The following is a 26,499-nucleotide window of genomic DNA, read 5'->3' as shown; positions in this document are numbered from 1 at the left end:
TCAGTTGTATGCTCTGAAGCAGTAGACACCATACAGCTTATGCTTTTTATCTGGGAAGCCCACGAAGCGCACTGCCGCCTCAGTGGGACTGCAGCGCCTTCTTGGTCTAGAGATAGGGTAGCGAACGCTACCATCTGCCAACCAGCCGGCATCGCAGCGGTCATAGCCGAGAAGTTTCCAGGCAGCAAATATCTGACCCACTTTGGCAATCTGAGCACCATCATTGAGACAAGCTTGCACCGCTTCGTCGTAGGTTAGCTTGGTGGGGTGGATCAGATAGTAAAAACGGCCTGTGGAGGAAGGAGAGAGACAGATCAATGGGCTTGTCTGCAGTGGAGCCACACCGAAATGGAGGGAGAAAAAAACAGAAGTGCTTCTCAATGAAGGGAGTTGTAAAGCAATATTTGTGATGTTTCTGGAATGTTAGGATTGTCAATTGAATGTAATATCCCTGGGTCGCTCTCCATTAAATTCATCTTTCTCCTTGTCCCTAATGTGTGTTCAGATATGCTCTTTATAGCTTTAAAAAGAAAAGGGAGATGACAGATGCAGTTTCTCTTAGCTAATTAGTGACTAAAAGGGCCCTTCTGTGGCATTAGAGAGGACAGAATCCCATGTTAAAAGCAAGGGCTATTTAAATTCTAGCAGTAGCAAGACTGAACCCCAGTACAAGTTTCTGGAGAGGCGAAATTTGAATGTGAAAGGATCAAAAAACATTCCTGACATAAAAAGTCCATTTGAGAAAATCAAAAGCCCTCAAGTTCTTTTCATTACAGGTATCAATAAGACATTATTCTCCTTCAAAGACTACAGTATGAAAATGCATAAAATACAGGAAGTCACTAGCCACAAATAATACATACTCAGAATGTAAACCCAGTCTGTGTTCCCTGACTAGTAAAGAAGATGAATTCATTGATTTTATTCAGCTTCCTTCTTTTGAGCCCTGACACTTTGCCATTTCTCAATTTCATAAGGAAAACAAGTTAGTCTTTAACCATTTCTTGCATAGTGTTAATTACTGAGATGCTGTTGGTATGTATTAAATATACATAAAAACACACTGAGAAACTTCTCTGTCATCTCAGTTTCAGTTGGAAAATAATCACCTTCTTTTGTTTGATTACATTTTATGATTGATGAACCCCTGACCTTCATTAAATATAGGTTATTGAAGTATAAATTAAGTATAAATTAATTATAGTTCTTTCTAGACTGAGAGGATGTAATTTGGAAAAAAAAAAAAAAGTAGAGACCACAGGAGCATTAACTAGTTAGTTCTGTCATCTATACCAGAGGTCAGCAAACCACAGTGCATAAGTCAAATCTGGCCTCTTAAATGTTTTTGTAAGTGAAGTTTGCCGGAATACAGCCGTGCATCTACTCAATATTGTGTGTGGCTGTTTTTGTGCTACAACATAATAAGCTCTGTTGAATAGATGCAACAGGGAATAAATGGTCATCAAAGCCAAAAATATGTACTATTTGGCTATTTGCAGAGAAAGTTTGCTGACCTTCATTCCTTTCTGTTTTCCTCAAAGTATCAATGGGAACCTAAAACATAAAATAATGAGACCAGGACTTCCTTCATGGGTATGTTACCTGAGCAGTCCCTTGGGCCCTATGCTAGGTTTAGTACTCTGCAGTCACCATCTTAAAATTCTCAATCATTTTTAACAAAGGGCCCACATTTTCGTTTTGCACTGGACCTTACAAACTATGTATCAGGTTCTGGATGGGGCAAGAGAAGGGCTGGGATTGGATGAATGTAACAGATGTGTCATTAAAATGGATGCAAACTTTTTTTGGCTTTTGCTTCCAACTTTATCCTTTATTTTTCTTGCTTACTCCTGTTCATCCTGGGCTTTGCTGATCATCATATTATAATTGAGAAAAGGAGAACACGTGTGATACAGAAGCTCTCTTTTTTTCAATGGAGAGAACCATATCCATGGAGAATGCACAGTGGCAGCATTACCTGTGGCAATAAGAAAGGACCCCCATACCATGTGATAGTTTCAAATATTTCATAATAAAAATTGGACACTAAAACCTAGGAGTATTGGAAATATGCATTTTTTGCTTGACTTATGTGGATGTTTTTCAAGAACTCTTAATATCTTTTCAAACTAAACCAATACTTCAAAGTTTTTGTTTTTTTAAGGAGGTAATACTTTAATAGCCAAATGTAGTGCTATAGTACAGCTTGGTCTCTGGGGTAGGAAAGAAGGCAGTGAAGTTCATATCTTACCATTGAAGTTGGATGTAAAACAGAAAACATCATATCTGCTTTTATCTTTATCCCAGAACCCATAGTTCCTGACGCCGGGCACTGTGTTCTGGCCCCCACAGGGCTCTCTAGGTTTTGTGATGGGGTATTGCACAGACCCATCGCTGAGCCAGCCGGCATTACACCAGTCCAGCCCGCCCCGCCAGGCATCATACAGCTGGTCGAAGGAGGCAATCACAGCATCCTGGTCCAAACAAGCCTGTTGCGCTTCATGAAAATTGAGATTGTAGCGCCCCAGTCGTGGAAAGTAAGGGAATACCACACCTATGCAAAAGAGAATGCAAGAGGTCATTAGTAGCGCGCGCGCGCACACACACACACACACACACACACAAAGAAAACCTGAGCAAATTCACTTCACTGGTGACAAAAATACCAGAATCTCCATCAGAAGAGATAGTTTGGGTTAATTGCAACAGCTGCTCATAGTTCCTTTCTCCTTCAAACAACCTCTCAGCCTTGAGGACCTCATGAGCAACTTATTGATTTGATAATGAAGGGATTGGCTGCCTTTGCTAAGAATTTGATTCATGCCTTAAAACTCTCCTTTCTAAAAATGATTTGTCTGCAGTCCCAATAGTCTTCCATAAGCACTGCTACTGGTTACTAACCCTGTAACAAGTAACTACTGAAAACTCTTTCCATTTAGGGAAAAGCCAGTATTAAACAGTAAGAGTGGCAAGAAATACAGTGCTTGGAGATAGGGTATTTATTAAAATTTACAATGTTATTCTTAGTCATTATTCTTGGAATTAGTGATAAGTTTTACCTAGTCTTTGAAATGTATAAAAAAAATGCTAAATAATTCAAATGTGTGTGCATATTACATATATGTCTATGTGTTTACATATATCATATATTATCACATAATAGTGCTCCTGTTCTCTCATGACTATACAGATATATATGCACACACATATATACACAGATGCACATATATGTATTTCATTTTACCTGTGTTCCTAAAAACTTGCAGACCACTTAGTGGGATTCTAATTTGGGGAACATCTAAAGGGAATTTGCATATCTGACAAAAAACTAATTAATGATCTTATTTTATATTAATAAGATAATTTTGTACAAGGAAGTATTCCCCCATTAAGCACTGTAGTTCTCTTATATGTTTCAAATTTTAATGTAGCCTTTAATGTTATTGTTTTACTGTTCTTGAAAAGTACAACTAAAATGAGAGCTTTAATTTAAAAAATATGGATTTACATAATGCAAACTGAAAATAAGGTTTAAAAAACAATTTTATTATAGGTAGATTTTTTTTTAAAAAAGAAAAGCTTCCCTAAACTTGTCCTATATGATAAAGGCACAGCATAGGCATGTTTTAACATCTTCCTCTTACTTAAGAAATTAAATATTAAAGAATAAAATTCCATAACAACTGAATATGGTATTACTCAGCATTTGACTTTGCCTGGGAAGATACATGATTATCAAAAGCATTTCTGTTGGTCAACTAATTATAGTAGTTGATTGAGCTATCCCTTGACATTCTAAGCAGTGTCTTAAAGGACAATTATTACCAGATTAAGAAAGCAAAGCTATACCTTTTACTGAACATTAAGAAAGACCATGTGTCAGAGTATCTCTCCCATAGTTAATGAAATAATTAATTCAGAGTGATTATGTTTCTAAAGTGATTAAAAGTGATTTGTATTTAGCATACGAAAAGCATAAGTTTGTGCAACTGATGAGTAAATTTGGTGGGTTATGTCACGTCTACTACATTCCAAGACTGTGGACCCTATTGAATATTACATACAATTCATGGACAGCATCACCAGTACACAGGAAATATTTTCTTTTATAAATTGTCCTGGAAGACTACAAAAAGAGATTTCAGTAGCCGAAAATCAAGTCTAAATCCTGAAGGACTCTGTAGGACACGTTTGTCCCACTAGAACAGTCCAGCTGGCACTGACCACAGGAGGCAGATATCCAAGAAAGCTTCCTGATCTCATTCTGCTTTCTCAGGTTCTTGGCTGAGGGATCTGTAAGCTGAATGGGAGCCAAAGGAAGAAGGAAAAGACTCTCTTGGTTGGCACTGACTCCTGCTGTGGCAAGGGGGAGGCAGAACCTGGAGAAGGCTCTATCTAAGAAGGGCTTTGCCCAGGCTCCCAGCTAGGAACCCACTGAGTGCCTGGAAAGAACTTCTCTGCTTCTGTCCCTCACGACTACTGTCTTCTCTCCTCAGCAGCACCAGGAATGCGCAGGAAAGGAATATATTCCATTTATCTAGTAGTGATGTCTTTGGAAGCTAGAGTTCAAGTGACAAAAATCTCAAAAGTATTTCAACCTTAAGAAAGAAATGGTTTGGGTTGCCTTCCTTTCCCCAATTGGCTAAAGACTAAAGCAGTGGAAAAATGGGATATTTTTATTTTATAATAATTTTAAAGAACAGGAAAGCCCTTCAGGTTTAAATCCACTGTAGTGTACTATGGTGGATTCTTATAGGAATTAGGAGAACATTTTTTTTTAGTAATTTCTCCTTGACTAACTATTGAATGTTACTGAAATATGATTAAGTTCCAAATCCAGTGTAATATATTTTTCTTTGAGTAGTTTTCAAATTTCATATGGTTCCCTACAATCATTTCCTAAAGTAAAGTGAAACTTCATGTTAAAATTTTAATAATTTTCAACAATAGCATAAAATGTAAACTTACTATTGTATCAATTTAAAACTTTTACTTAACAAATTTTAATTAATGTTTGATGATGCTGGGAAAAAAACAAGTTCCAAGTAAAATAATATCAGCTTCTGTGCCTTAAGCAGTCTAAGTTTTTAAATGTATATTCTGCATATTTACTTAATTTTATTTCCAAGTGGTTAATAATTCGACAATCTTAATTTCAGAATTCTTCTTATATATGGAAAAATGTGCAATTCCTACAGCTGAATTATGAGGTTCATGGTTGCTTTCAAGAAGTGTTATAAAAATAAGAGATGTTAAACTTTCATGGGTAGGAAATAAGGGTTTAGGACTTTTTTTCCAAGCCATATTTGACTCATTTATCCTTTGTTATTATGTCAGACTATAATGAAAGCTATTTTATTTTATATGAAAGGCTGGTATATATAACTGCAAATGGGATTAATAAGATGACACATCACATGGGAAACAATAATAGTAAATAATATGAAGAGTTTAGTTACTTGAAGTATATTTTGAGGATACAGTCTTTAAGATTCATAATCACACAGCCCAATTGATTCTATTTGTTGGCAAATAAATTTGTTAGGCAGATGAAGGATTTTCCTGTTCTGATACTCATAAAATTTATTTTCATAAAGTAAATATTTCTGGTAATATAAAGGGCAGAGGCCATGTAGTATAAATAATTGTATCCCCCTTAGAACCTCTTATAGTGCCTAGAAGCACTATGCATATATCTGAAGTTATTTTCTGTTTCTGAATGTTCTAAGACTATATGTTTATATGCCTAGCCCTATTTTCACTAATAGAATATTAATACAATGGGCTTCTAATCTTCCTATAGGGAGAGGGGTTGGGAATAGAAAAGACATTAGAATGAATCAGGCATATTTTTCCTATCCTTATATATGAATACATGATCAAGTAACTTCACTTCATATACAATCACAATAATGGGATCCTCATTGGAACAAGTTATACTTATTTTATGTATGTACAATATGTCAAAATACACTACTATCATATATATCTAGAAAGAACAAATAAATATAAAAAGAATATTTATACAATGGAAGATTCGAAGAGCAAACCTCTTGATTTTAATATTGTTTATTGTATTTATTGATTGCTGAAATAAATTCTGTAACCCTTATTTCACTGTATCTCTAGTGACTCTTCTTGATATATATATATATATATATATATATATATATATATATATATATATGACGCTTATTCTTTGTGGTATGCTGTTTGTAGCAATGTGTTAATTGGTAATGATAAGAAGATTTATCCTATCAAAATTCTATACTCTATAAAGATTTGAACTTCAAATGAAATATCAAAAAGTATAATGATAGGCACAAGAATAAGATAAAATTCATAAGAATAAAATTTGTAGAATTTTGGTCAAAAACCTGAGGAAAGTCTCTACATAGAATGGAACAGACAATCAAGATGCAGCAAATTATATGTGTAACAGGTTGAAAGCAAAAAAGACAAACATTATGGCTATCATTTATTAGCCTGTCAAGGGTCCTTTAATAAAGCAAATAAATTCTGAATATTAAGTGACTGTCTTCTCTAAGACAATTACTTCTTCTATCCAGTCAATGTTCATGGGTATGAGTATAAATCAATAAAAACTGGAAGTACAGTTGGGCGCGGTGGCACACACCTCTAATCTCAGTGGCTTGGGAGGCTGAGGCAGGAGGATCCCAAGTTCAAAGCCAGCCTTAGCAAGATTGTAAGCAACTCAGCAAGATTTTCTTAATAATAATAATAATAATAATAATAATAATAATAAATTTTAAAAGGGCTGGGGATGTGACTCTGTGGTTAAGCATCCCTGATTTCAATCCCTGGTACCAAAACGAAACCTGAAAGTACAAAGCTGCCTGCCATCAGGAATCAAGAATTGGAACAAAGAAAGAGCAGAAAAGTTCACAGAACTATGCTTTACAGCATCGTTCAATTATTAGACATATAAAGCTAATAAGTCTCCTAACATGTGATGGAATTCTGTGGAATTCTATGGGCTTATGGGATTCAGAAGGACAAATCTTCAGTGACCAGATGGGTAATATTTCAAAAGCCACAAATCTATCCTAGGAGCTGAAAGGAGATTCTAGCAAATTCATACCTATAGTTTTTATTTAAAATTTTTAGTTTTATTTTTTAGTTGTTGATAGATCTTTATTTATATGTGGTACTGAGAATTGAATCCAGTGCCTCACACATGCCAGGCAAGTGCACTATCGCTGAGCCACAGCCCCATACCTATAGTTTTATAGAAGGAAATTATTCTATCAACACAGCCAAAATTCATTCCTTAATGTAAAATACTGCAGAAATTCAGGAAAAGTAAGATGGCTTGAGATAACATAAGAAACAAAGGAAAAATTTCCCCCAGATATTGTGCAGAAAGGAGGCAAGGAAGGGAAGGACAATTTTCATCTATATAACTTAGCACACATGTTAGCCTTTGAATCTACTGAATGTATTACATGTTCAGGAAATGGAATTCCTCTCAAAAATGGCTTAATCAGTTGGTATTCAATGTCTAAGAGACCCTGGGCTATTAAAAAAATTATTTCTTTACAAGAATATTTAAATAAATTAGAGGTTACTCTTATGTTAAATTAAGTTTTTTTCAGTCACTGTACAGAATATAAGTACATGTATTTTAGTTTGGATGTCCTTTATAAAAATTGCCATTATTTTGAAACTGAGATAATTTTAGAAGCATAATAAAAAAGAATCCCATTTGAGTTTCTCAATAACCATATAATGGGATTTAAATTTTGAATAGCATAAGGCAATTTCCAAAAATTATTAATTCAGTTCCACTGTGTTTCTCCTAGATGCAAATAGCTTCAATTTTGTGCATAAGCACTGTGTGTGCATTTCAAATACGAAGGCTGAAATTGTAGGCAGACTGCAAAATACAGAAGAATAGAAAAATATGCTGGGCACGGAGTTTTGGTTTCTCACACTATTACTATGGTAACCACTACACATTATTCCTAATGAAAACACGGTACTGATGAATTACTATTTATTTCTAAGTTCAACATGCTTTGCAGACACCTACCTTGTAAGTCTAGGGCTACCACAGCAGTATCGTCTTCTAACCCTTCAATCACCTCGCACTTGTATCTCCCGTAATCCTCCAGGGTGAGATGGGTGATCACCAGAGAAGCGTCATTGTCACTGTCTCCTTTCAGAAACACTCTACCCTGGTAGCCTCCATAGGTTTTCTTGTGGTATCCCATAGAAACAAAAACATCCACTTCCTTGAGGTAATCTGAAGTTAGCTTGGTCCACTTAATTCGGATTTTGTGGATTCCTGAGCCAAATGCTGTAGGGTCTCGATAAAATTTACATGGCAGTGTAACGTTGCCACCTCTGTGTGAGAACACCTTGGCTTGTTCTGCTTCCACGAGTAGACGGGGGCCATTTTCTGCTATGGTTAAAAAACAAAAAGAAAGAAAAGAAGGAAGAAAGAAAGAAAGTAACCATTAAATGTGCTTTCTCACTTGTTTGGTATAATGAAATGTGCTACATTATAGGATATCTGACAAAAATAGCTTTGATGATTATCTCTATATATAATCTTTTAAATTTTTTATTAGTGCATTATATTTATACATAAAAGTACAGTTCATTCTGACTTATAAATGCATATAACAAAATTTTCTCCATTTCAGTCCCTATTACTTCCCATTTCCATCTTCTCCTCTCTCCTTGTTCTCTTCTTCTACTCTTTTGTTTTATCTTCCATTTATTTTTTTTTAAATTGGTGCAAAATGTTTATACATAAAAGTGAACTTCATTTTGATACATTTATACATGCATATAACATAATTAAGTTGATTTCATTCTGTCTTTCCTATTCCTCCTTTCTCCCCTTTCATCTACTCTATTCCACCTTTCTTCCTTCTATTTTCACAAAATGCCCCACCCCCTTTTGTTTTTCACCAGGTTACACATAGGAAGCAAAATATTTGACCCCTGAATTTTTGAGTCTGGTTTATTTCACTCAGCATAATTCTCCAGTGCTACCCATTTACCAGCAAATGAATGTAACCTCTTTTGAACAAGAGGGAAAGATATCTGTAAAATTTAGAAGGTATCTATAAGGTAGTCATGTCTTTTAAATCGCAAAAAAGGGGAAGATATACAGTATAATTATTAAGAAATATTGGATTCAAGACTCCATAGTCATCCGAAGTTTGATGATTTATTTCATTATAAATTCTATTTATATTTCTGGTTCCATTTTCCTTTATTTAAATTTTGGAAATATAGAAACAAGTTCAAGAGAAGTGACAGAGTTCCAAGATTTTTTCATTAATATAAACCTCCAAATTTCAAGGTCAGTTAATTTCATCTGGACATTCTACTACAGTTAAGTCCATATTATATTTATAGAAAAAACTAAAAAGCAGTCTGATTTACTTTTATTGTTTGGCTCTGGCCAAAGAATTCAAGATATCCTCACACTTATGGCTTCTCTTTAAACATGCATCTGTGATATGCTATTTTGAAGCATTTCAGACAATGTGTTTATATTTCATTTCTACCCAAAAGATAGACCTCACAAAGGTACTTTTAATGAATGCTGTTATCAAACTACTGATTTTGAAATATATTCTTTAAAATTAGATTGTTAAAAGTGTACCCAAAGTTATACTTGTTTTTCTGATTAACCAAAAAAATTATTTGCTGATTTATTCTCTTTAAATGTCATTGTATTCCTTCTTTTTCCTTTCTACTATGCCTTGTTTTATAGTTTTCTTATCACTTCTTCCTTTTCTTTCCTTGCCCTTTGTCTTCCTTCTCCCTCCTCCAAGGACTTTACCGCTTTCCAAAGAGCACCACAATATTCCAAGTCTGCCAAGTCAGTAGGGGCTGCTATTTGTTTTTTCTTTGTTGTATGTTATTGTTATTTTTTAAAGAGAGCCAGCTGTTATTTTCAGATCTTGGCTTTCTCTGGGGTTTCCCCTGGTTAGTACAATGTTCTTTTCACCTTGTCAAGGTCTCTCGAGGATATGGAAGATTCAAAAATGAGAAAGCAATGCAACCACTCCTGAACACACCTTTTGTCCATAGCTTTCAGAACAGCAATGCAGCTTTAAAGCCGTTGCAACATGAGATATTGAATATTGATAGGTATTGAATAATCTTTGCCCATGAGTCATTTAAGATGTACAAATCACAAGGAAGAGTAACCATTCACCTTGAGACAGATTTCAATACCTCAGTTATTTAGTGGCATTCGTACATAGAATACTGAATTTAAGATAAAATGTCTGCAAAACAGATGTTGCTTTGCTATTTTTATCATATGGCACTCAGAATTTAAAATGAGAATATCATTTAATTTACAAGTGTTTCCCAATTGTCAAAAACTAGAAAGTTTTATAAGCCATCAATGTTCTCACTTTCAATAAATAATGAAACAAGAAAATAATGACTTTATTTAGTAATTAGTCAAAATAAATCATGAATCCAGATGATTAGGCATGTCCTTTGTATTCCATTCTATAACTCCTTATTTAGGGCAAGAGAACCTTAAAAGATAAAGATAAATCTCTTTCCACTCTATCTTTCCTGGAATCCCCGCCTCCCACCCCCCACAATCTCCCCAATGACTGCATACCATTTCTATCTAAACATCTCTAGTCTTCTATCTGGGAAGAGAGAAAAGGTGCTATTGACTTGATTTGCTCAGTAATGCCTGAGGGTCATAGGTTTCCTACCCAGTGACTTGGGGAACACTGGAAAACTGGGCCTTCCCATGCTGGGATGTGAGGAACAAGGGCTTTCATGTGATATAGACCTTCCTTAGGTAAGGTTAACCTCGCTTCCTCAATTTGCTACCTCTTTAGTCTTTGGCAAGTTGTGCAAGCTCAGCTCTAATTTCCTCATAAGTGAGTTATACTTGGTGAGACCTACCATATGTAGTGGACCTAATTCTCATAAAGCACTTAGAACAATGGCTCACCAAAAGTAAGTGGGTACTAACTGCTAACTGTTCCTATTTCACAGCTTTTAGTTACTATGTCTCTGGTATGATAATGCTCATCACTAAGCATAATTTTGCATATATTAGCCTTCCATAGTTTCACCTAAGTATAAACTTTTAAACCATATGGAGTGAAAGAAAATAAATACATAAAATGCCACCTGTGTTATATAGGAGACTTGGAAAATTGTGTGGTTTAGTGTAATCATAAGCTATTCCAGAATGAATACAAAGTCTGAATGTTTTACAAATTAAAGAGCTAGAGTAAAGATCAAAACTCCTGTACAAAGAGGCTGAGACTTCTAATGCTTTTCCCTCTGTGGTTAACTTGTGAATTTTTTCTTAGGGTTTTAGGAGTATATACCCCAGATGTTTTTCTTCTACTCTAGCACTGTGAGTGAAGGATTACTTAATGTGGTATATTAATGAGTATTGATCAGACACCAAAATCTCCTGACTTGACACAAAATCATTTTTCTAGCAAGGTTACCAGAATGTATACAATCCTAGCATTCTTATTTCTTTAGGGAGGAGTTGAGGTAATACATGCCAGAAGTTCCTAGCTGAAATTCAAAGAACCCTAAGAATGGTGTGTAACACATTTAGTGACATTTAGAGCCCTTGAGGTTCGTTAACCTAAATCCCCAACATGACCTTGAGAGTAATGTTTTTCATGTGCTTGTTTTCAGAAGATCAGGCTACCATTATACAGCATGGAGCCTGGCTGGAGGTGGCTTGTTTTGGAACAGGCTGTGGAAAATGAGCACTGGCCTCTGAGTCAGGGACTCTCTGGGTTCTATTGAGGGTACTACCATAGCTCAGCTTTGACAAGTGCACCTCCTGAAAACTTGGGGCTTACTCGTGTTATCAGGTTCTGTGTCACAGTTTTGTGATCAAAGGGATCAGCCAGGAAACAAACTGAGTTGGGAAGGAGAGAGGGAAACTACAAAGTCAGCAAAAAAAAGGGACCAAGAATGTTGATAATGAACTGCACAGTGTTGCCTAGGGAGGGTCTTGCATCTGATCATTGGGTTTAAAAATCTGGATCAGTTTGAAATTCATGCTTAAATCAGAACTGTTTGGTCTACAGGGCAGTTGGCAGCAATTAAAATGTAAAATATAAAAATAAACCTTGATTGGTAGCATGACTATTTGTTTGTTTTTTTTTAAAAAGGAAAGAATAAATAAACTGTGTTCATTTTCCTTTGTCTTTCAGTGCTAAAACACATTTAAGCATAGGGCTGGTGATTGTGCCTTTGAGCAAGGCTGCTTATTCAATATATAAGGCTAATTGGGTAAATTAAAGATGTCCAGTGGGTATTGAATTTTTAAATACAACTTGTAAGTATAAAATTCCCTGTTTTTATTAGTGAGGGTCAATGACAGGGACTTGAAAGATTTGATGCCCTTCAAAGTCCAGAGAGTCGTCTCCAGGGGAAACAGCAGGGCATGGTGAGAACACTGATGGGGACTCACTGAACTGGGGCCTCTTTATTATCTTACAAATTCTGCTTTGAAATCCAGAGAATATCATTTAGTTTTACCAAATAATGAAAGCAATGGCATGGCCAAACTTAACTGAGCTTTGTACTTGCTCTGTATTTTAAATTAAGCCTTTTAAAAGTATTTGCAGAAAACAATTTTAACAAAATACTATGAAACCATTACCTGTAGTTCTCAGTTCTATTAAAAGTGGAATTGCTTTTGTCAGTTGCTACACAAAGGAATTCAGGTGACAGAAAAGGAGGAGGTAGTGTGAATCAAAGTTTGCCTTTTTGTAATGAATTATGGATTGTGCAAGATAATGAGTCTTGATGTTGGTTACTTTGACCACTGGGGTATAAATAAAGTAGACTCCAGATTGGATTTCTTAGGCTAGTTAAGAAAAGAAAGTCCCTGGGAACTTATTCAAACAGGCTAAACAAAATGCTAAATATAGGCATTAAAATATATCTCACCCTCCAAAAAAAAAAAAAAAAAAAAAGACCACATCATTTAACTTTTTTAAAAAATATTTTTTTGTGTGTGTGTATGTATGTGTACACACATCTGTAAATATACACCACTTTAACCATAGTTGGTATGCAATTTGGTGCCATTAATTACTTTAACCATGCAGTATGATCATCACCACTGTCTCTTTCTAAAACTTTTTCTTATTCCCAGTCTAAGCTAATTTCTCTTTTAACATTACAAACTCATATCCATTTACTAATTGTAAGCTCTGTGATGAGTCATTTGAAAAAACTTGCACAAGGTTTTAAAAATACTTCCTTATTTTTGTGACATTTGTTATTGTTTCGTTAAGTTTGGATGTGTAAGACTAACACTTTGGAAGCTGTTATTTTCCTTAGAGTAGCCAAAGCTGGCTAGGGGATGAGTAAGCAGGATCAACTGGAATCCTTATCACTAGACTTACCTTAATCTATTGAAAACTATCTCTCTATCCAGTTTACATTGTTTTTACAGCAGGACGACAGTGCCTGGCATGCAGTCTGTGAATAAAGGGTTCTAGTGCTGCATAGAGTGTGTACTGAGTTATGGTGGCTGACATGGATTCCTGAGCTTGCTTTCGACCACATTTTAGCTCTAAAATGAATACAGTTCACAAAAATAGTTAAGCCTTTTAATATTTAAGTAGATTACATAATTTAGCCATTTTATACCTCATTGTAATTTACATATTATATTTGCATAGAATACATAATTTAGGAAAAAATTAAAGAGTGCCTTACTCCTTTAACTCTTAATAATTATTTTTGTTTCCTTCAGACAGGAATGAATTGAATTGTTCCTGAGAGTCAGAATTGCTCATCTGTGCTGGCTTCCATTGGAAACCTTTACATGTGCCCTGTCCCTTCTCCCTTTGCTGTCCTTTCAGAGCACTGGTTACTTTTCACATGTGAGAGACAAAGCATTAGCTTCCTTCCCCAGCTAATTCTTGAATGCAAAGAATTTTGAGCCTCTTCTATAGAAGAGGGCAGTAGAAAAATGATCTGACCTCATTCTTGTCCTATGCCCTCATCTACTTGATAAGAGATTGAAATCTTGAATTTATTCCTGTCCCACCTTTGCTTTCATCTGGGATTCAAATTTTGGCTTGCAGACACACAAGTACATGTCTACTTCTTACCATTTTGTAAATCCAAAAGATTATATGTGGTTCCCCCATAAATTATACTTGAAAGGATTTACCAGTAACTATCAGTGTTGGTAACCTATGGGAAGGTGAAGTGGAAGTCTGGATAGAGTAATGTATGGAAAATTTTTACTGTGCATACTTTCATATTTTGTAGCATGTGAGTGTATTTTGTATGCACAGACTAAATAAAATGGTGTGAAAATAAATTTTAAAAATTGAAGAAATTTTAAAAATTGAAGAAATTTGAAAGCCCTTTTTAGATTATCTCCAGGGAGACACACAGGAAGCTGGAAGCTATGACTGTAGTATATTGTTGTAATTAAAGGATTGTATTTTTGCAGAAGGCTTATTGTTCAGTTAATCAAAATGGTATCTTTAAACGTGCCTTTAAAACACCAAAGTTTTATCTCACTTTCCCTATTCCTTTAAATGATGTTGCATAGGATACAGACTAGGGTGAAGCTTTGAGTCATAAAGAAAAAACCCATTGCTGAAACAGAATAAATTAAGATTGCTCTAAGATGGAAAGTTATTGCTGCTGTTTTTCACCATCTGTGACACTACCGTTTGATCTCACAGGCTCTGGGCTCCGTGATGATATTCCTTCCTGCCATTTCACCACTCTTCCTTTGAGGAACACCTCTGTATACCCCCTCTAATCTCTCTTACCACTGTCACCTCTTTGTGCCCTATTCTTTCTTGCCAATCTTCAGTAAAACAAATTGCCTGGAAATGTATTTTTACATTCTCCTCAAATGGCATGTATTCTTCCTGTTGAGACCTGCGCTATCTGATGTGATGTGCTAGGGAGCATTCTCTTAGGTATGGCTTAAATTCATCTTCCTCCCTTGCCTTCTGGCTAAATTGATTCTGCCATGGAAACTGCCCACCACCAAAATATAGGATTGTTTTGTGTGATGCTGATCATAAACATGTTTTATGTTAATGTTATAGCCAATAATACAAAGTAAAGACACATACCTTCACTATTTGGAGCCCCAAGGTTTATTTATGGCAATATTTAAAGAAAAATTTTGAGGGGCAGTGGAATCTTTTTTTCCTTCAAAAGGCATCTTAAGGCAAAGCTTTGCCATATAAAGCTGATAAAGGTGAGCCTCTTTACTTGAAATGGGAATCAGGAGGCCCCAGTGAGTTCTAAGGGGTCAACTGAACACAGTATAAAAATTGTAGTTCTGACACAACGGCCTAAAATTCTGTTAATATCCTGAAAAATGTCCTGTCTCTTCTTAAGTCCCTTTACTACATCTTTTTATACCAGGAAAAAGTAAAGTGTGCAGGGGGAGTTTAGCTATGTTTTGCTGCCAGAGTTTTTTTGTGGGCTTTGAATTGTTATTCCACTTCTTAGCATTTAGAGAGAATTAGTTAAACATATGGACTTAACCCTTTCTGTGCCTCAACTTCCTCATCAGAAAAATGGAATTAAGACATCTTCTTCCCAGGATTCTCCTGTGGGTCTAAAGAGGTAATTCACACTAAGAACATATCAGAATATCTGGCCAGCAATGGGTACCCAACAATGTTCATCCTTACTAACAAATACCTATTGAATATCCAAAGTGGGTTCAGTAAACAAAGCAGATTCTATCTTTTACATTTTCTTCTTTTCTGTGCCCTTCAGAGGACAATTCCTAGAAAGTATTTGTTCCTAGAAATTCGTATCTTATCAGCTCTTGAAGACGTTCCTATTGCAGTGGTTTTTAACAGGACTGGCATAATGCATTTTAGAACAAACATATTAGAAGCCTTTTAAAAAATCTCTACTTCTCTTTCTCTTCTCTATTATTATGTTACATTGTCTGTTTCTGTAATCCAATTTCTGTCCCTGCCCCCCTCAATTTCCTGGGGGAAGATGGTTCCAGACAGTCTTTCTTTGGGTAGAATGTTTGTATTTATAGCCATCACCCTACCTTGCTGTACTTCCTCCTATTGAAAATCACCATGGTAGTGTGTGGAATAAGTTTCTAGTAAGGACCAAGAGCAAACTTTCTTTTCACAGTGATTTGTTTCTTCTGAAATTTATTTATATAAATTGAATGGGAGTAAATATAGGTCATTTTTACCCATTGATTCACTCAAAATGTATCCAAAGTGTGTGTGTGTGGGGGGAGAAGTTTAGATGGAGACTATCTGGTTTCTGTGTGGGTTTGGAGCGCAAGAGCTAAAGTGCCCACACGTGAATATCAGCTTTACTTCCCAATCACCATATGCCTGGGGCCAATCATCTAGTCCTTACCACTTAACCTGTGGTGAGGGCTAGATGAGATGTCCCAGGCAGCACACTTTCCATGGTGCATCACCCAGGGTAAGTGACTCTAAATGTCAATATCATTCTATTACTATTTTTTCATGAGACAATTTTAGTATATTTGTCAACTTAGAATTGTGTCCCCTGGCTAATAATTTTTAGAATTTAAATGTATTCATGTTCTCAAAGATTCATAAGAATTAGTATTTAATTCTTATTACTTTAGATTGAAGGGAAAATACTAAATCAGGTTATCGTGGGAATATTAAGGGACACAAAAGAAAATAACATTTGAATATTTCACTAACATGTTGAATAACATCCTTCAGATAAACATACTTTCCTGGATTCTGATTCTAATAGAGTCTCTATCAAAAATTATAAAGAAACTAAAATCTAAGCATGAGTCATTCTTTTTCATTCGGCTGTAGTTATTCACATACTCACTAATTATTGAAAATGTGTGGCAAAGGGATGGAGCTCAACCCCACTTGCTTCCACTTACTCTGTGGTGAAGTGTGAGGTCAAATAGGAATTTAAAGAGGGCACAGCTGTTCATTGTACTGATAAGGCTTAATGTGAAAGATATCAAGGCAATACCAGCACTGAGTCAATCTTTGAGTCAAAAGAGAATAAAGAGGAAACTTTTGATTCTTTATTTAGTAAGCCATCATGAATCTATAAGCCATAAGGGGTCATCTGTTAATTAAGTAGAGTGCTAACAAAACAAGAGACAACTCAAACACAAGCGCTCAGGCCAGGCAAGGGTTGGGGAAATGAAGGGGCCCTACGGGCACCAGAACAGTAGGGTGAAGAGGACTGCATCCATTGCTGAGCACATGCACCATCCCACAGGGCCAGCAGACACAGTCCCCACTGATTCTGTACCAAACAGAACAGGGGTTAAGGAATAGCAGGTCTTTGTATTTTCTTACAATTTATAAAATTGTAAGTTTTTTATAAGTGATACAGCATCAGTGGAAAACTGTATCAGCTAGCCTATAAATATCTCTTATGTGCTGATAATTTCAAAATGTTCTAACATTGTACTTTTTCCTTAGTAAAAAAAAAAAAAAGAAAGAAAAAAGAAAAAAAAAAGTAGCTTTTGGTGGTTGGTTATTGGAGGTCAAATCTTTAAGTCCATTCCTTCCTTGCCCAAACCTATACTTCTTCCAGTCTTCCTTTAATTTAGTTTATGCTTCCATTGTCCAGTCATTTGCTCAATCCAAAAATCTAGATGCTGTATTTAAGAAATGACTAGTTCCTTCTACATCCAATCTGTTAGTAAGTACTGACATCATTGCCTCCATTTTATGAAACAATTGCATCATTTCCATTGCTACCGTCCTGGTTCATGTCACCATGATTTCTCATCTGAACTACATCAATACTCATCTTTGTACACTGTAATCCACTATTTGCATGGTCTTTTATAATTTAAAATCATATTATGTCACTCCTTTGCTCAAACCTTCCCACCATTTACAAATGCATTTATCTGAACTTTGCACTCTGTACCACATATAAAATGAAACGGTCTGGCTTCTGCCTGCTCTTCCAATCTCATCTTAAACCACACCTCTCACTGCCAGGCTTCATTCCAGCTTTAAACACCATTCCAGAGAATTCATATTTTTTACTCTATCTACCTGAAATGCTCTGCCTTCGATTTTTGATGTGAGCATTTCTGGTTTAATATTCAGGTCTCAGCTGGTCTTCCCTGCCTAGTGAATCCTTCCCTGACTCTTCCCTAATGGAGTTCACCCCCGTGCTCTTGGGTGCTCTCTCTCAAAACCACTTTTTCCTTTAAACTGCTTTTGTATCTACTATTGATGTTTGTTTTTATTTATTTATTCAGTTTCAATAATTGGGGCAAATAATCTGTTATAAAAGAGGAAGCTAGAGTTCAAAGAGCTTGGTTTTTGAGCACATTTTGATTTGACCATGTTGTGGGCACTCTGTAAAAAACTTCCTTTGCTGGGCAAGGTGACGCACGCCTGCAAACTTGGCGGTGTGAGAGGCTGAGATAAGAGGATCAAGGCCAGCCTCAGAAATGATGAGGCGCTCAGCAACTCAGGGAGACTAAAAAACACTACAAAATAGGTTGGCAATGTGGCTCAGTGGTTGAGTGCCCCTGAGTTCAATCCCAGTACTCCTCCCCCCACAAAACCCCAAAATCGAAAAACTGACTTTATGTGTTTTTTAAAACAAAGTATTCTGTTTGCATGGAAATATCTATATGAAACATCAACCCTTTAATTAGCTTTGCAGTATTTTAAACTAATTAAGACCCTTTGTTAAGGACTGCATGGAGAGGGACAAAACAAGCAGAGGACAGAAAACCAATAATATGCAGATTCTTGGAGATTAAAAACCCGTCAGCGTAATTTATAACACTGTTAAAAAGAGAGTAAAAAGTCATTGCTTATAATACATTTAATACTGGGGATGAAAACTTTAAAATTTATCTATGCTGAAAACAAGCAAAAACAAAAAGGAAAACAGATTTGTGAAAGCATTCATTATTTTTGTTAGCAACATTACTAGTCATACTCATAAAACCATCCTGACAAATATAGTCACATAACAAGAAAAAAGAGGTTTATGTAATATATTGTAATCTACAAGGACATATATATCTTCACACATTTTTCACTTGCTAATTCTCTGCCATTCAGTAACTCAAAGGTGAATAGGGAAATATAGTTTCCACTGCTTTCCAGGAAAAAAACAATCAAGGAGACAAAGCAAGCGCCATTACAAACAGAATCTCTAGAAGCAAAAATTGCCTCACTTCAAGGACATATTTTCAACAGTGTGTTTAATTTAATCTTTCAATTGCTGTTCAGAAAAAGACTCTGTGTCTTTGCCATCCTCTTCACCTAATCTGCATGCTGGACAGCAATAGAATGCTTCCTGTCCTAAGATTTCAGTTTTTTACACAATGGATCATGGCCTTTCTGCATGTGTGTTCTTTTTTATCTATAACATCTGTGTCGCTTTTGAGTGGACCATATTTGGGAAAGATAGAGTGAATTCTTTCTAACTCTGTTCAACACACTTCACAACACAATACTTAAGGGCATAATGGCACACTACTCAGAGCTTATACATAAAGTGATTAGTCACTGACTAACAAAGACAAGTAATATACATGTTTAATTGAGCCAGGGGCCAAATGGCCACCATTGTACTGACTACATGACAACCATTCTGGAGGTCACTTAAGTGTGGTGACTACTGTTTAGTGGCAATACAAAATGTGCAATGTAATTTCAATGTAATTTTGTAGAACTATTAGATTTCTTATGTTTCTGAGTTGTCATTCTGAAATAAAAATGTTCCTATAACAAAGATTTCATTTTTCCTTAGATACTATTATTTTGATAATTTCTTGATTAAATATTTTACTTCCCAAGGATTTTGATAGATTCTTGTATTTTGAATGACTCTAATAAGATGGTAATTTCCTAATTTACCTAAAAAATAAAAAGCTGAACCAATATGGAAATCATTTTTTTTCCTGATGTCAGGTAAAATAGAAAAATAGCATGTTGAAACTATTTTAACATAAAGCCACAAAGCTATTGGTGGGTGCTTTAGCTAAGCAAACATTAGATATTATAGAGCTGCAACCAAAGAGAAAGGCTTCACTGTTGAGTGTTTTGTTGTTTTGATTTTTTTTTTCTGGTTGTTTTGAGGTGTTTCCAAATAATAATTGGATTCTTGCATAGTTTGGCAATTTCCTCATCCATGATAGAACAGAGAAAGCAATAGCTATGGAGCATGAGTTTGATGCTACTTGAAAAGACAATTAAATATAGGCTTTTATGCCTGGAAACATAAAATTGTATAGTTTGCAGAATAACCTAGGATTCAACATTCTATATTAAAAATATTGTAAGACATTCTAAATATGAAAAATTTCATGAGCATAGGTATAGGGTTCTAACCAGTAAGATCTTTTTGTTTGTAAGTACTCTTTTCTCTTTATTTCCACCTTCATTTAACCCTTACTTTATTATTTCTCCTCACATCTGTTGTCCAGACAGTGTTGTCAGTAAGCTTGATGAAGAGGTTTGTCCTTCTACAAAGCACAGCCTAGTGTTTTTGCACAAAAGAAGCCAATGTTGAACAGATACCTCAGTAAGTAGATCTTTCCAAAAGTATGCACAAATGCAAAGACAACTAGATATGGGCTAGCAAATATACTTTGACAGTAGCACAGTTGGTATGAAAACTCATATTTGTCAGTAGTTCTGTATTAACAGCAATGTTGGACCATTGTCTGTATTTCATAGCCAATAGTTCTATAATCATAGTAATGTCTGTCTCTCTCACTAGACTATAAGCTTGATGAAGCCAGGGACCATGAATTTTGCCCATCATTAAATTCTAAAATCTGTTCATAGTAGATGCTTACTCTATTTTTTTAAATAAATGAGTTGTTATGAGTACATAGATATGTGCATATTACATGGGCATTTTTCTATATGTATGTGTATATTTATGGAAACATTTTTCTTTTGGGCTCATTTACTATATTAATATAGAGATGTTCTTAGTTTGATCAAATGGCAAGCCTGTGCTTAGTGTTAGGTTCTTATCATTTTTCACCTAACGTAAACTTTTAAAATTTTCAGAATTAGTCATCTAATATGGATGACGTTGCTAATTTTTATAATCTCATAATGAAATTCTGTGATATTTTATGGCTGCTAGTTTTTAGATAAAATTATTAACAGTGTACATATTTATCTAACTGTGATTTAGAAAATATTTGTGTCCATATTTTTCTTGATATTTGTGGATTTTGCCTTTATGGCCGAAAATAACATATGATACCTTAAAAAGGCAAAAGTGAATTCATTTAAAATTAAGTAATTGACTCAGAGATTTCAAGTGAGTTTTAGGAGGCAGAGAGAAAATTAAACGTATAACACTTTTCCAGTTCTCCCATTAAACTTTGGCAGGAGGTAGTTCATGAACATACATTATTAAACTCATTTCATATTGTTGATCCATTCTGCACCACCAGATTCCATTTCTGCAGATATTACATAAGGAACAAGATAGCATTGCAGTAACCAAATATAAATCCGATACTCTTCAAGCCTTCATACACACACTAGGAAGGTATTCTGCCTTGGTGGATTGTCATGGACTGCAGAGGTTACATCAGTGTGGGAGTTATATACATGATCAAACAAAATTGGTACTCAAACTCATAATCCTCTTGCTCATTAACTGCTCTCATTTCACAAATTGGAAGGGTTACCCTCAGATTTTGAACAACTGAACTGGAACTTGATTATGATAAAATAATGGGATTTATTCAACAAACATTTTGATCATATGGTATGTGGCAAGTACTGGTTTCAGGGAATGGATATTTCAGAAAAGGATCCCTGCCCTAGTGGAACTACCACATATCTTTGACAGATATCACTTACATAAAAATAAGTATTTAGCCAATGCTACAGAGAAAAAGGGAAAACAGAATGAAAGAGACTGGGAAACTAAGGAAACATTGTACTCGTCAGGGCGGCTTCATTAAAAAAGTGAGAAATCAGCCCAAATTTGAAGAAAATGAGGGAATTATCTAAGAGATACTGCACAACCTCTGCCAAGCAGTGTCAAATTTCTGGGTCTTGATTTCCTCATTTATTCAATGGGAGACTGACATAGATGTTCTGAAGTCCTGTAAAGTACTTAATTCCTATGAACTACATTTAGTTTATGGCAACAATAGAGAATAATTGCAATTATCTAGTTGATATTCATTAAGCCTACAGGATGTATCAAGTGCTTCTAAGGTATGTCAACGCATTTAAGAAATCCTTATTATGACAGCTGTGACTGGGGAGGGTCTCATAACATTCGCTTATTCATATGTTCAGTCAATGAGCATATATTAAGCACCCACTGCATGCCAAGCACTGCTATACAGCCAGAGTGTGACAAAGATGACCAGCAGAATGGTGAAGGAGGGAGGCCTGTTAGCAAAAAGTAACAGGTGTGAAGCGAAGCGGGCAGGGGTGGGTCTGGGACACACAGAGGAAGTATGTCCATTTCTACCTGCTTCTTGATACACATTAGTTTTTTCTACTCATACAGGTGAACTTCTGACAATACTTTTTTAAAAAAATAATTGTTTTGAGAAAAGTGATAATAATATATGGAAACAGTTTTTAGTTCTGAGATTTCCTTCTATAAAAATCTAGTTTCTCTTTGTTCACATATTAATTACATTAAGGAAAAATATTACACACATTTGGAAAGCTTCAGTTTCTACAAGGAAAGTGATTGCATCAAGTTGGGGAAATTTAAATTGTGAAATTAGAGAAAGAAGGCAACTCATATAGTGTTTATCAGAACCGAAGTGATGATATGGTTCTGCCAACAATGTATTTTGAAAGACATAAAAATGTTTTTCATGAATATTCATAATGCTTTATCTATTTTGGAAGTCTGTTTTCCATGACAATGTGAACAAAATAAACATAATGATAATAGCTATCCTCTGCTGGAAGCTTGGTCTGTGCTAGACCTGTGCCAAGCAATTTTGCATATATTATCTCATTTAATTCTCACAAAACTGTATGGAATAAACAGTGATTAGGTCATTGTATTGGTGAGGTAACTTAGACTTGTAGAGGTTAAGTAAATTTTCTGGAGTTTAAGCTAGAAAGTAGCAGTAGACAAAGACTCTCGAACTTATCATCAAAGACCTGTGCTTGAATACTAGATGTGGAAAACATGGGCATTATGACCTTGATAAGGTCAAGCAGAGGTATGTGCTCAGTATAATTATAATTACTTAGCTGTCTGTAAATATTTTCTTAAAATTTTTATTTTAGAAAATATATTCATCATCTCTGAAATTTTACTAGCAATCAAAATTCTATCCAAAGAATTGTTGGACCTGAATCAAACACTTAAAATACTGTTCTTCTGATATTGTACTTTATGTAAAAGTCTTCCTAATGATCTTAAGTTTCAAATGAATTAAAGATTGACTGGACCTATCATTATATGAGGCATATAATCCATTTTAGAATGTTATAGAGACAGTATTACCAGGAATCCCTCTTCCTGTAGAAGAATTTGAGAACATCATGACCATTGGACATTTGACATGGACGACATACATGATACACAAACTAATATTTTTTTGTGTGTGTGCTGGGGATGATAACCAGGGTCTTTTGCATGGTAGGTAAGTGCTCTACCACTGAGATGTACCCCCATTCCTCAAGCTAATAAGATATTAGCACATTTTTATTAGTAGACTCTGTGGATAAGTGCAGTTTGTTTTCTTGTGTAACCAAATGAATTCAATAAAAAACCAAAGAGAATTAACACATAAAATTTTATCTAAAGTAAACCTTCCTCCAGTGAAACTAGAAGATTTTGTTTTTTCATTTCAGAAAAGTGTTTTTCATTAGAAACACTGCCCAGTGTTCTATTCTTGCCATTTTCTTTTCTGACTATCTGATATCTTTTTCTCTCTTTTTCTTTCTAAAGCCAGATTAAACATTTGTGTGCCTCCATCTCTATAGAATATCCTACTGTGAGACAGGCTTGAGAGAAGTAATTAGGTAACTCTTATGCATGAGATTCAAGAATGTATTATTAAAATGCTGCAAATTTGTACCAAGTCAGTCACGAATGTGCACTATTCCCACATTATTATTTAGGAAGGCCCAAGGAAGTTAGAGTAAAAAAAAATGAAATTTAATAAAAAAAATGAAAAAAAGAAAAGGTGTTTTTACAGTAACGTGAATTTTGAACATTTTTCTTCCCCTCAAAGAAGATCATACTGCTTATCAGCACAATTCAGGAATTTGAGATTCCGATGAATAATTAAATTATTGGACTGAAAATTCTTCAGTTTTCTTAATTCTATGTTTGATTAATTAAATATGAGAAAATAATCTAGTACTTCAAGAAAGTAATGAAGGTTATTTGCTTATTGATTTTCCTACTGTGCTTTTTTTGTTTACTTTTGTAGTATAAAGACAAATGAAATTATGGCAAATGACTTGGAAATTACTTATCTGAAGAACTAGAGAATTTGAAACTTCAATTTGAATACTGTAGTAAAGGAAAAAAATTATTGAGAAAAAGTAATAAGAACAGGTATTTGAAGCGAATTCAAAATGAATCCTGACATATGGATATAACCTTATAATCCTGACCCAAGCAACATTTCAGAACTAATTTCCACAAGCAAATATAGGCTTTGCAGTTCTATCACTTGAAAGCTCTGAGCAAACCTCCAAGGCAAGCCTACACTTTCTAAGAATATGAATTTACAATTAAAATGAAGTGGACTATCAAGGCTTTTGGAGAAAACCTGAACAGTGTATGCAAATCATCTGGATAATTCTGATGCTTTGGGTCAGAAACCCCTTTGCAGTAAATTTCAAGGAGTAGATGGGAATGAGAAGACCAACAGAAGTTTTCCCTGCTGATGGAATTTTAATTTGTCTTATAGATGCCATTTTTAAAATATTAGTATATTTTTAAATAGAATATTTTCACACACTGGGTACAATGTAGACTAAATGGTTTGTACGGAGTTTATAATATAACTTAGGTATCTACTAATAATTTGAATTCACAGTTATGCAAATATAAAGTTTATTTTACATTGGATTTAAAGCTGCCATTATTAATGATTATGTATTATCATTTTAGCTGATTGAATTCTGTGACTAGAAGCTAAAAGAATATTATTTCTCATCAGTAATCTCATCAGCAATGTACAAGAATCTTATAGTCTTTGGGAAATTGCTTTGGGGTGTGTGTGTGTGTGTGTGTGTATGTGTATGTGTATATATATATATATATATATATATATATATATATGTATATATATATATATATATATATATATGAAATAGCTGAGTCAGCAGCTTGCAGAGTAAAATTTATAATTATATAATTTCTTTTCATCATTTAATTCTTAAAAACAAAATTATAGAAAGAAAACAAAACTGAAAGATATGGGTCTAAAACAGCTATACATAGACAAATTTGAAATTCTATTTTGGTACTCATAATAAGCACAGGAAAATACTTCTAGTCAGATTTACACTGTCATTTGACCTTCATGAAGTCATACTTTTCAATAGCGAGTACAATTTTCTGAGACTATACTTTTGACCTTGAAGATGTAACTTGGTATTTATGTCTCTTAGCAAACTTATAATGCTTCTGGTCCCCAAACTGAATTTATCTAAAATTAATGCCATTTTATGTTTAAACAATTAAATTCTGTAGTTCTTATTTTAATTATTCAGCATACAAGGACAAGAGAGAAGCTACCGCTCCTAGAACTGTCTTCTTATTGCATAAGTCTCTGAGCTTTCTTAATGCAGGATGTCCCTCATCTGAAGCTGGGACTGAGGAAAGAGCTGCATTGTACTGCAGCCTCCAATCTTACTACAGCTCTCAGGCTGAGGATTTAGCTGAGCTCAACAGAAACATGCAGGACCAATATACGGGTCTATGCAAACTAAAGCTTCAGTGAAAGAGACTGTAATAGGGTAAGCTACTTTTTACTGAACCAGAGCTTCTTTGATTTTCACATTATTTACATTGTTTCTTTTAAAGATTAAACAGTTACTGTATCAGAATGACCTTACATCCCAAGTTTCACTTCCTATGTCTTCCCTCCACCTTGCATTTAAATGAACTTCATGCCTCCCATTCTACTTGAAGATAGCAATTGCACTAAAAGCCTTGAAGTTGATTATATCAACCCACTGCAGTTTGACATTCTTAAGCAGTTCAACTTTAATTGTCCCCAAGTCTTAACTCTTCTGTAATGCAATAGCATTCAAAAGCCCAGCTCAATGTTGTTCACCAATTAACAGAAAGGGAAAGGAAAAGTCAGTGCAGCAGAACTAAGATTAAGAAGCACTAACCTAGCTTCTAACTGTAAATAACATGAAATTGACTTAACTTTCATAGGAGAACCTGTGTTATCTTACCTTGGATGTGGATAACTCTGTTATGATCCAGAGTATAGTTGTCCGAATGGTGATCAGCCCAGCAGATTGAAATCAGCACCAGAAGAAGTAGACTCTTCAT

At 34.9% G+C, this 26,499-nt stretch overlaps 1 protein-coding gene across 1 annotated transcript; it reads right to left on the bottom strand.

The window, feature by feature from the left end:
* On the bottom strand, positions 1-26,499 carry Hapln1 (hyaluronan and proteoglycan link protein 1). The gene is made up of 4 exons (XM_076856048.1): positions 26,400-26,499; positions 8,054-8,425; positions 2,252-2,554; positions 1-290 (listed from the first exon to the last, which is right to left on the bottom strand). The coding sequence occupies exons 1-4, from the start codon at positions 26,497-26,499 to the stop codon at positions 1-3; spliced, it is 1,065 nt and encodes a 354-aa protein (XP_076712163.1).

The sequence above is a fragment of the Callospermophilus lateralis genome, chromosome 5 (assembly GCF_048772815.1).
Source record: "Callospermophilus lateralis isolate mCalLat2 chromosome 5, mCalLat2.hap1, whole genome shotgun sequence".
NCBI classification, from domain to species: Eukaryota; Metazoa; Chordata; class Mammalia; order Rodentia; family Sciuridae; genus Callospermophilus; species Callospermophilus lateralis.
The sequence above is the reverse complement of the archived record's forward strand: the minus strand, read 5'-3'. Positions and strand labels throughout refer to the sequence as shown.